This window comes from Lepisosteus oculatus, chromosome 13, assembly GCF_040954835.1.
Source record: "Lepisosteus oculatus isolate fLepOcu1 chromosome 13, fLepOcu1.hap2, whole genome shotgun sequence".
Lineage (NCBI taxonomy): Eukaryota > Metazoa > Chordata > Actinopteri > Semionotiformes > Lepisosteidae > Lepisosteus > Lepisosteus oculatus.
Genome location: NC_090708.1, coordinates 20,975,465 through 20,987,402, shown reverse-complemented (window position 1 = coordinate 20,987,402; position 11,938 = coordinate 20,975,465). Strand labels below are relative to the sequence as shown.

At 38.7% G+C, this 11,938-nt stretch overlaps 1 protein-coding gene across 1 annotated transcript; it reads right to left on the bottom strand.

The window, feature by feature from the left end:
* Positions 1-1,229: 1,229 nt before the first annotated feature.
* On the bottom strand, positions 1,230-11,938 carry mffa (mitochondrial fission factor a). The gene is made up of 7 exons (XM_069197535.1): positions 11,709-11,938; positions 10,432-10,649; positions 8,767-8,939; positions 7,955-8,043; positions 6,566-6,730; positions 3,052-3,136; positions 1,230-2,193 (listed from the first exon to the last, which is right to left on the bottom strand). Exons 2-7 carry the CDS (start codon positions 10,643-10,645, stop codon positions 2,062-2,064), a joined length of 858 nt encoding a protein of 285 aa, XP_069053636.1. The 5' UTR covers positions 10,646-10,649; positions 11,709-11,938; the 3' UTR covers positions 1,230-2,061.

The following is an 11,938-nucleotide window of genomic DNA, read 5'->3' as shown; positions in this document are numbered from 1 at the left end:
AATAATAATAATAATAGCTTACCCTTATATAGCGCTTTTCTGGACATTCCACTCAAAGCGCTTTACAGGTAATGGGGACTCCCCTCCACCGCCACCAATGTGCAGCATCACCCTGGATTAAGGTTAAAGCTAGCTGAAACAGACGTTCACAGGAAAGAGAAGGAATCTTACATTTACCCAATTGTATTATAAGTATTTTATCATCAAATATCAGAATGTTTTTAAAATAATTTAATCAGAGAAGAGCTCTTAAAATGTGGTCCTCAAGGTCTAAATTGATCTTTCAATTTTCCCTACACCACAGCTATTACTGTAGTTAATTGGACAATCATTTTATTTAACTAATGAAACTGCTTAAGAGAAGCCCTCTTAAACATTGCTTTTTTTTTGCACACTGACCCATGGGATATAAAGAAGCATTGGACCTTAAACCTATTCCCTTGGTTAAAAAGAAGACAATTAGTCAATTATCAGACATCTTGAAAAAAATAATTAAATATCTGATTTACCCTCCTCTTGAGTTTATTTCCAAAACTGTTGTGGGTTGCTCCATTTCTTTAGTTCTGGAGCAGTTCAGATCAGAATGTACTGCCTGACTGGGAGACTCTAATGTAAAACACTCACGGTAGACATTGTGGCATAGTAATTAGAACTGTTGCCTTACAACTCTTCTGGCTTGGGATTTAGTCCAGCATAGGAGAATATGTATATCAAGGATTGGCAATCCTGTTCTTAAGAGGGTTATTGTATCTGCAGATTTAAATACCAATTCAACTCAACCTAAATCAGCTTGATATTGACTTAACGGTAAAATTTAGTAACTGCTCCCAGCTCTTCAGGGGCTGCTCCTGCTTAGAAGAGACTGAAGAATCCTGCTTGCACACCAGCCTGCCCACTCCAGATCTGTCTTCTCCCCATGTCTGCAAGAGATCTCTCCAGGTGCTGCAATATCATCTCACATCCCAAACCCCAGGGGCCAAGCCTGGCCAGGTTAACTGGTACACTATTGTCCTGCTTATGTGCCTTGTGATGGACTGGCATTTCAGCCAGGGTGTAGTCGTACTCTGAGCCCTAGAGAAGCTCTCAGATGCAGAGATCCTTTGGAGAAGTAAGTGTCTTTCTGACAGCAAATGGACAAATGGGCTCCCACGCACCCACCCATAAGACTGAAATAGTGTAACGGACTGTCTAGCAAAAAGGTTTTACGAAAACAGCCAAAGAAACCTACATGCATGAGCTATTGCCACCATTTATTTACATAAAATGTTTACTTCATTGCTGTTGTCTCATAATACATAGAGTTGCAATTGAGCAAAACCGCCAGAAAACAAGAGTATGAATTAAGGTGAATACAAATACAATAAACATCTAAAGGCATGGGCACTTCCTAATTGCTGCTGGGGAAAAAATCACGCTAGTGTTTTCAATATGCTGTACAGGAACATTTGATTTCAGTCAACTAATATGCAATACAGTGCTTTTATTTTCAACATGTGAAAGCAATCAAACATTGTTTAAAGTGTAATAATGAAACAGGTGCAGAGAGACAAACAATGGATCTGCAGTCAGCTGAACGTTCTACACAATAAGAGTATTACGGTCACAAATTTATATATGGCATACTTCAGACATTCAAGTTCCTCTGCTGTTTTTTACACATCAGTTTCCTTTGCCTGTGTGAATATAATGATTGCTACTTTGATTTCTATCCCACCTCTGTCCCTCTTGGACAAGCAGATATTGTGGAAAAAACATTTACCACTAAAAGCTTATGCAAAGAAAATTCCTGAATATTTACATCTGAAACATGCTTATTTTGTAAATGCACACTGGACATCTCTTAAAACAAGAAACATTAAAAATAAAAAAAAAAACATAATACAGGTATAGCCATTTTAAAACAAAACAAACATCCCTTTGCCTTACAGTTCTTTTTTTCTTACTAGGAGATGTCTTTCCAGTGCTGGGACTAGGTGCTGAGAGTAGATTTGCCAATCCATCTTTAACACTTTACAATAAGAAAATAGATTCCTTGCAGAAGCTGCCTGATCAGTGGTGCCCTTAGCGTCTGAACCAGATCCAGCTGTTGACCAGCCAGAAAGCCACAGTGATGGAGTACATGATCATTTCTCTTTTGGTACGCTCTTTATTTTCTTCTTCAAGAAGCTGAAGGCGCCGGTTCAGTTTTATGATCTACAAGATGAAGAAAAAAATCTTACATCAGTAAAGTGCCAAATTTCTTTACTTCAAAACCGAGGTAAAGTTCCTTACTTCATTTGTTTCTATAATGGCAATATTAGATCCTCCAAATATTAGAGCATCAAGCCTGTTTATTACCTAGGCATTGTGCAGTTGTTCTGGTCTTCAAAGTGTGTAACCGACCAATAACACATGACGTCATGTATAAATATCCTCATTTGTTCTAATGTAATACTAATTTGGGTTATTAAAGAATTCACATATATTCCTATACAGCAGGGTTTTACAGATCAAATGGCTATTTTAAAGAGGAAATACAACTGATCTTAATTGCCTGTTTGACTTATCTCTGTATTTGGAGAAGAAGTTGAATTGTATTTTTATCCCTTGGTTTTTCAGCAGCATTGAAGGAATATTTTAAGTTCAAATAGTGCACCTCTGTATGGAAAATTGCAAAGACAGCCACTATTCACTACAGTATTCATCAGTGAGTGAATGCCCTAATGAAGCAGTCATAGACAACGCAACCCATGCCAGAGACATGCACAGGCTCGTAATGATAATGCTTGGTTGTTCCACAGTTCTCAGTGCATAAAGATTATCGTAATTCCTTTAACATACACTTTAAGGAATGTAAACTGACATGAAGATGTCACTTAAAGGTTTTCGGAAAGCAGGCACCTGACCTTTTACAGCACATTAAACAAAGTTTCTTTTTTCTTAGAGTTTGTTAGTGTCTTTTGATGGAACCCCATGATTCTGACAACAAACTAATCTTTCTCACACTGCTTGGGCAACTGAAGGGGTTCTTATTTAAAAGGGAAATTACAACAACAACAACAACAACAGAACCTGTCTTCTCAAGGATGCAGCGTCCACAACAGTCATGTCGTCAGGAGTCCCTTCCAATGTCGAATCCAAAGTTGACAAACCGAACCTTTCAAGGAGGAAAAAATGTCTATTTATTGCTTGTCAAACTCTCAACAGCCAGACCTGAGTTTTTACTCAGAACTGATTTATTATCTGATACAGCTCCCAAAATAGTTCTTTTTTTTTTTACACATGATTAAGAACTTCCAAACTTAAAAATATCTACAGAGGCCGAGAATGTATGCCTGCATACAGAAGAAGGCCGAAGTACTGGCATCCCTCTCTTGAAACAATATTCATGTAGTTTCAGAAATATTGCTTAGTAGATTAATCTAATTGAATTACAGCTAATTAATTCAAAGTTAATTGAACGCTGAATTCATCATAGCAATATTCAAAGGTGATTCTGGGATTCAGATAAGTAATTCCATCAAACTCCTATTATTTACAACAAATATCTGTAAATATCTGAAATTCACTAAGCACTCAGGTTGTTCTCCTTCAATTAAAAAGTTGTAAATTAAAGCATAGTTTAAACATAGACTAAATAACTGTTTAAAATCAAGGATGGCAACGGCTGCCTGCTACAGAACATCTGAATGTATTTGAGATGCCACTATCTTTTAAAGTATGTACAGTAAAAACTATCTATAAATACAGAACAACTTTTCAGAAGAACACAGAAATTCAAGACAGTTTTTCAGAAGCACACACACGAATCAGATTGCGTACCCCGACAAAACGGTTAATTTAAAAAAAAGCTAGAAACAAACAAAAAAAAAAACAACCTAATGGGGCACTGGGGAACTTTTCGAACGGGCTGTGCTGGGACCCGCAGGAAGAGTTTACCTGGAGTCGTGGAGAGGGTTAGAGGAAGATGCAGAAGCAGACCCTCCACGCAACACTGGTCTGCTGAGGAGTTCACATAAGACACAAGGACAGAAAAGAGGGAATGGAAAAGAAACAGCAAGACAGTCAAGAGAGACAGAACGAGAGTGAAAACTTCTTAAAGAATTATATTGCATGAGCAATATAATTTGTTGTACTCTTTCTACAGAGAACAACAACCATATACCCCCATCTGGCCTTAATCACATGACCCAGAATAAAGAATAATATTGAATAAAGAAATCATGTTTATCAATAAGGAATGTTGTTCAACTTGAGACCCTCTAGAGATCTGGGTTCAAACTCCTGTTATGTGGTCTACCCAATTCCCTGGGGGACAGTACCAAAGCACCACACAATCAAGCTAAATACAGTAATACCTAGCAGTCCTATGTGTAGCTCAGAGGTGAATTCTATGCCACTGGCTGCCAAACTTGTCCTGGAGGAACACTGTTTGCTGGTCTTCATACCACCTGTGCCCTACATCTGCAGTGCTAATTGAGAGGCTTGATTGGGGTGACCTTTATTTATCTTGTTTCTTCTATCGGCCCACAGATTAAAAAAATGCTAGGTATGCACCGATATGGAATTTCTGGGCTGATAACAATAACCGATAATTAACAGCTTGACGTGGCCGATACAGATACCGATAATTTTACTTTTTTGCATTTTAAAACAAGTTCCCACTTATAATCCACAGTTGATGTGTAAAGAGGGTACGAAAGATAAAACTCTGTAAAGCTTAGCATACTCATCAGACTAACGTCAGAAGTCCCTATGTCTGTTGTGAAGCTAATGTCTCGGACGTTAGCAGCGACTACATCATACAGAGCCGGCAAGGCAACATCAGAAAAGCAGTGGCAGCTTGGGAGAGAATAACGGAGCTCCAGATGCTTACTTAGTTGTCAGAATCCTCGATCCTTCACAATCGAAAAAGGTTTTTCTGTAAACTTTTCTGTCATTTTCAAATGCCTGTTGGATAGGCATCGCTGCACTTGCTACCGTTTTTGTTTTCTTGCTAATGCTAGCTGCCTCATATTCTTTAAATAAATAATTGGAATGACGAGTTTTCAAATGACTAATTAGATTAGTGGTATTGAAACTCTTTTCTTTGTTTCCTCCTTGCTGTACCTCGGCTGAACAGTTGTTGCAAATTGCAATTCCGTTGTCCTCTGCTGAAATGGTGAAAAAGTCTGCATTGGTGAATGGTGAATCAATGCGTGCAGATAAAAAAAAAAAAACTAGTTGCGCAAACAAAAATAGGACGCCGCATTATCAATTGTAATCATTGTCTGGAATTCCAGTATCGGAACAATAATAATTCAATTTTCCTATTTATCGGAGAATAATATATCGGCCTCCAATACATAGTGCACCCCAAAAAATACTCTACTTGAGGGACACAGTTTCAAGCAACTTCTGCTCGCAGAACAAGACGTAACCTCTCCTCAACTGGCTTACCCTTATTTTTGACTAAAAAGCTCTTATTAGTTTCTTGATTGATGATGAACGGACACAGGTGGTGATGACATTGTATCAGACAATTTTGCTTTTGCAGAGGTCCAAATGGTTACATTTCAGCAACACACCTGAATCAAGGCAGGTTTGAAACTCAGAAACTGGTACAGGTGCTGATACCAGTTATAAAGAGCTTATTCAATTTACAAATATGCCTCACAAACTGAAACCAATTAGCAAACACCAAAAGAGACAATGTTTCTCCAGGACCAGGGTTCAGAACCACTGTTCTTGGCTATTTGGGTCAAAATTCTGTGCATTAAATAAGTGTTAAGTTTTCTACAATGATTTAGTACTAGAACAGTACAAGTCCTAGTCCTTCAACATTGAAAATAGACTGATGAAAAATCACCCAAGAGTCAAACCAGGGCTTTCAAAACAATCCATTTAACTATCTCAAAATTAGTCTCTGACATAAGAAGTCCTTCTTTGAAATAATATTATTTGAAGCTGGTTAACATAACGAACTGTTAAAATGCAAAAACTTAATTTAGGATGAAATTACTTCATCTTATGCTGCATCAGAAATATTGTTCAATGTTCCCATATAAGATCTGTAAGAGCCATGCTATAAAAATCATATTCAACTACAAAGTTAAAAAAAAGAGGTTAAACTTTTATATAATTAAATGCATGAAGTACAGTAAAAGCTTATTACTGCTAAAACCTTTGCCATGAGTACATGTACATTAGCACTTACATTTGTTGTCTTAATTTAGTATGGTAGCTATACAAACGCACACAAAGCAAGCTAAACACAGCACAATGGAAGCTCTGATGTATAAGATTAGAAATGTGAATTTCTGAACCTGTAAAGCCACAAAACCAGTAAATGTAGAGCCAGCCTGTGCAGAAATTACTTTTTTTAAAAGCTCATTTTAATGTTAACGTATTTACTTATTATTAAATATTATTAATATTACTGTGAAATATGGAAGACTGAAATTGTGAGTAACTGAGAACTAACTCATTCTACGTAGAATACAGGTCGAATACGTAGAGGCAAGTGGAAATTAATCTATGAAACATCAAAAACACCACCTCGACACAACATGACACTACAGATGGGGAGCCTCTAGGAGCTAGTCACCTTCTGTGGTTTTCATCCAGCACGTCCATGACCTGCTGGTAAGCCCTGCGGGTCGTGGACTGGATTAGAGACAAAACGCCGCGAGCGGTGTATAGGTTTCGTCCATCTTCCGGCGAGGTAAGAGGAGGACAGACACGGGCCTGAGCTGAGGGGGATGGAGTCACACTGCCCAACAATGTGCAGCCAAGCAAGAGGAGAAAGACCCAAGTCAGAGAGAGACAAGAAACCAGTGCACTTCACCCACGCATGTGCACACAAGAGAGAGTCTGAAACTGCGTTACAAACGTTTAACAGGCATACTTACCCTGAAAACATAAGATGACTACTTTCACAGTAATCTTTAATATTCCTCTTTTACAATTAATAAGTAAACTAATAAAGAGAAAATGATTGCTTCCTTCAGACTGACTGCTAAACAATGTGAAATGTACTCGCTGAAGTCACTCTCCATAATAAAACCTTTGGACGGCATTACTAAATCTGGGAAACTAAAAAAGGAAACAAGATCACTTCTTGTAAGGCCCTGGAAGGATCTCCTGAAAACACTAGATCGCCCTTGTGGCTGCGGCAAAAAACAAACAGCAAGCTTGTCAACGAATATTTGACAGAATCCAGACAACTTTCTAGAGTCATGACTCTAGGTCAATGTTGCGAAACATTGAATTTGACAGAATTCAGACCAGGAAAATTTTGAAAAATAATATCCATACCAATACTGCTTTGGGTAATAAGAGAAGCACAGTCTGCTCCTTTGCTTCATGTAAAGCTGCGCATTGCCTTATTAAGTACAGATCAAGACTTGACTCCTGCACCACATTGTAATGCTGAGTCAGATGGAGCACCTTGTGTCAACTAGTCCCCCCAGAGGCTTCATTTCAGACTTGTACTACACTCGTATTTCTTCCACAAGGTGCAACCGAAGTCACTTTAACATGATCATCTTCGCAAGTGGAAATAAGACATTGTTAAACAGTGAAAACAAAAAAAAAACTGATTCTGCACTTTTTTTCATAAGAAGTGTGTTAACATTGTTTTTTTTTTTCCACAAATATGTATGTTAACGTTAGGGCTTTTTTTCTAGATTAAGAAAAACATTACTTATTAAGCATTTTGCACTTTTTATTCATTTAGCAAAACAATGTTTACTGAGCAAAGCTGTCAGTCAGCATCACTTGCCACAACAAAGCGTGTTTCTAGCAAAAATCTACAATGGATGAAGCAAACACAAGCCATGAGGAACACACGAAGAAGTTGCAAAGAAGAAACTCACCCCCCCCAAGGCTGTGAATGGAAGGAATACACAATGTATAGATGGAGGAAAAGCAGAAGGAGAAGTGAACAGACATTATGAGGTTGAAAGGTGGAGAGGAACGCTTACTCTTTACTCACATGGAGTCATTTCTCACGAGCTGTCCATTCTGCCGGACAGCGTTTTCACTCATTGAGCGCTCCCTGCGTGATCGGCCCTGTGATCGCACCTGTGAGAAAACACAGCCAGTAAACATTGAGAATGGCTGTAAACTGCACTCTGATCCAGCACTGGCTATGGGATAGCTTCCAGATTAACCAAAGGGAGACCAAGCATCATCTGCTACAGAGCAGGCAAACTGCCGCATGAAGGAAATAGAGACCAATTTGGCTCTGCAAAGTAACGTCATACTAGTTGGGAAGATATTTCATTCCTGACTTGATTTCCACTGCAGTTGAGTTTCAGTGGAAGACAACTTTGATAAAAGTTGTAAGTCAAATAAATAATGCTGCTAACGAGAAATGACAAAACATAGTTGCCCCACAATTTCACACTGGGAACATTCAATGTTCAATTTCTCATGAAAAGAAGGTCTCAAATTTTACATTAACTGGCATATTCATGTTCTGTTTAATTCCCAGTGTTGGCAAATCAGTACCCAGCACATGCATTACACAGTCTTTTGGCAATGTTTTCACTTTTAATTCATACCATACATAAATTAGCAAACATAGAATAGCAAACTAAGACTACTGTTATGTATGTTTCTTTAAATATAAGTGTAGCGAACAAAAATATCAATGGATAATATTGATGACCGAGGATGCTAACATTTCCACAGGCAGCCGAGTATGCTCAGTGTATAACTAAGCATTCACTGGCACTGTGTCTGTTACTACAGATCATGCAGAACTGCTGTATGGAAGATAACCCAGTGCCGCTATATACTTGCCTCCTCATTGTGATGTGCTGAACCTACTGATCGATCCAGCTCCAGGAAATCCAGTGGTCTTTCATTTAGGGTCAGGACTCGAGGTGGTGTTTTAAGCGCCAGTGATTCTAATGGAGTCGACTGAATGAGATCGAGGTCTCTTGGACGGGAATATTGCAGATCGTCGCCATCACCTATTAGAACAGAAGAGTGAAGTAAAATGTCCTTGAGAAACACAAACAAACTTAAAAAAAGACAGATGTAAATGCATTGCTTTGTTAGTAAAACCACTAATCAAAGACTAATAGGTTGGCATTAAAAAACAAAATCTGTAGTGTTAAAAACATTCAAAAACATTAACTTCATGGAGACCATGCCTGTACATTTCTGACCACTATATAGATATGGTTAGCACAGAGCAAGATGCAGAAGTACAGTAGATTGTAGATTTCTTCCACGCAAATACCGCCAACAACGCCCCCCCCATACTGCTGCTGCCCAATATGGGTTATTAGGGAACCTTACGCCCGATATGGGACATGAACCCACAACCCTGAGATTATGAGTTTCATGCTATACCAACAGAGCTAGTTGGGGGGCATATATTATATATAATATGCTATATTATTATTAACATCAGAAGGGTCCTACCTTTTATACTTATTTATCAGTTGTAGAGACAAATTAAATGCATCCAATCCTCAAGCTGTTCTAAAATCAGCTCTTTATTAAACAGTTTTATTTCATTTTGTACTACAGATCTCCACATCCTCACTGCCTGTGTGAATACCGGATTCACACTGGGACTGAGGGAGACATTTCAGTCAAAGAATAACTGGCCTCATCCAGAGACCTCAGCTTGTTTAGATGTTTAACTGAATTAAACTCCACATGTAGCCAGATGTAAATCTTGCATATCTTAAACTTTGAATCTGGATGTCACGGTGTTGAAAGGCTTCCGAAAGAGTCAATACTAACACCCCTCTTAATTCTTTTGAGGGAATTCACGCACTTGGGGCAATTAGAATCAATCTTTATTAAAACAGGCAAAATAAAAGAAGAACCTACCCAGCCATGTTGTTGAAGCCAACTCCTTGACTTCTATCAAGAAAGGCTGCATGAGATCAGCTACTAACTTCCCAACAGGGGAGATCGGTTGAATGGCCTCCTCTAGTTTGTAGCAGTTCTTATGTAAAACTTAAACCCAACACTATCAATAGTTATACCAACAACAAAGAAGCAGACATGTCCTAAATGAGCAATATTCATACATTTTTAAATGTGACTAGATCTCAACACTGAAATCACACGACATACAACTAATATCTTTATCATCATTCCCATCCTCATAAATAAACAAGATCTCACAAATAAATAAGAAGCCTGAATAGTGAGAAACTACACTACTACATGTCTTGACTGATGCACATCATTTCAATGTAGTCCGAACTGAGGATGAAGACATGCCAACCCACGAGGCTGCGATTTGGAAATATTGGGACTGTTTTGAATACTAGACATGGAAAGAGAAAGTCCTCTTTTGGAATAACGATTTAACTCTCTTTTGGGGGCACAACAGGCTACTACATCACAAGTTGTTGTTTTTTTTTTAAAGCTGGTGCTGTAAACAGGACACAGTAGCTGTGCGTACACATTCTTGTTGGCATCACTGTCCGGCTACAGTACCTGCTACCACGATTCTCTCAGGCACGTGCATCATGGCACTGTGGTGGGTCTCCCTCAATCCTTCCTCTTGCTCCTCGGAATTCGAAGGGGCCACTTTCAGTTTCTCCGGGATTCTCATACGCTGGCTGATGCCCTCCGTGTATTCAATTTCATACTGGATGCGGTTAATTTCTGCCATTTCTGCAGTGGGAGAAGGGAATGCTGCTCCGTTCATTGAGCTAAAATGGAAATGGCATTTCACAAGTATGTTATGCACAAACACTCTCAGACAGACGCATAAACGGAGCACACGTCTTTCAGTAGCAGGAGCATGATAACCACCCAATTAATATATTTTAAAAAGCTATCCATAAATCAGTGATTTAAGCAAGGAAAAATACTGCAGATATTGTTTTCGGAAAAATACAGGCAACTCATACTGTCACTACTCAACCTAACTCTTCTACTCTATGCTAAACCCCACTCTTAGTAAGAGGTCTCTGAATTTCTTCCAATTTTAATATAAATAGATAAAAATACCACACAATGAAGGTCTAAAAGCAGCCCTCAAACGCGTGTTGCATTTCAATGCTACTTATACAATTTCTGTTTAAAATGAAGAAGCTTACAACAGAATTAGGACACTCCTCGGGCTGTCAATATCATGTGATTTAAGTCGGTTACAATTGGCCATATGACATACAGGAAAATATTTTGGGTGACAACAATGCAATTATGCCTTGCGAGGGTGTTGTTTCCATTTTTATTTCGTTTTCTCTTGTATAAATCTGAAACTATTGAGCTTAGCTTCTCAAAAATCGCGCAGTGCAATAAACAAGTGAACTATTCTGTCACCCGTCTTGTTAAAATACATGAAGTCGTTTTTCGAAAATATACTCCCCAAGGAATACAGAACGTAACTCAGTCATCAATGCTGCTGTGCCCCATGAGGATGGGACTAAGTGTTTTCTCCAAGAAATGCAGCAAAGAGCAAACTGAAAATATATCAGCTTCTATGCCCGACCTATAAAAAAAAACAACATTTTTCCCCTTTACTGGGAAATCAATAACAAAATAAACACACAGAGCGAGCTATCTGCGTGACGCAATTGAAAACAAACAAAATCAGCCATTTAAACAAAAATTCCGTGAGGGCGACGTCTGCCATCCGCCGAGATACAAATGTTATAAATTACCCAAATATGCCTTCAAACCCGGTTTGAATGGGTACAGAAATCCAGTTTCCCAGGCCCGCGTTTCTCCACGAACCACTCTGAATATGGGATTGCCACACTTACCCTATTTACCTTTCGTATTATCCTCTTGCTTCTTTCGTATTTATAGAGATTTCACGGAAAAAAACGTTTTCTGCATTAAAGACACCTCAGCATCCCGGTTTGTATATGTGTCGGAGGAGAAGAAAACCCCAATTATTCCAGTGCTCAGTAAGAGCTGCACTTGGCGGTGAGGCACGGTGAAATATGATGAACAACGCCAGCAAAGGAAGTCACCCTTGCCGTGCAGATGC

What these genes read in the sequence shown, in the direction of transcription:
- mffa (XM_069197535.1), bottom strand. Translation starts at nt 10,645, where the DNA reads ATGAACGGAGCAGCATTCCCTTCTCCCACTGCAGAAATGGCAGAAATT. An exon ending in CTCGTGAGAAATGACTCCAT is followed by an intron (nt 6,731 to 7,954) that starts GTGAGTAAAGAG and finishes ATTGTTGGGCAG; the next exon opens with TGTGACTCCATCCCCCTCAG. An exon ending in CTGGATGAAAACCACAGAAG is followed by an intron (nt 3,137 to 6,565) that starts GTGACTAGCTCC and finishes CCTCCTTGAAAG; the next exon opens with GTTCGGTTTGTCAACTTTGG.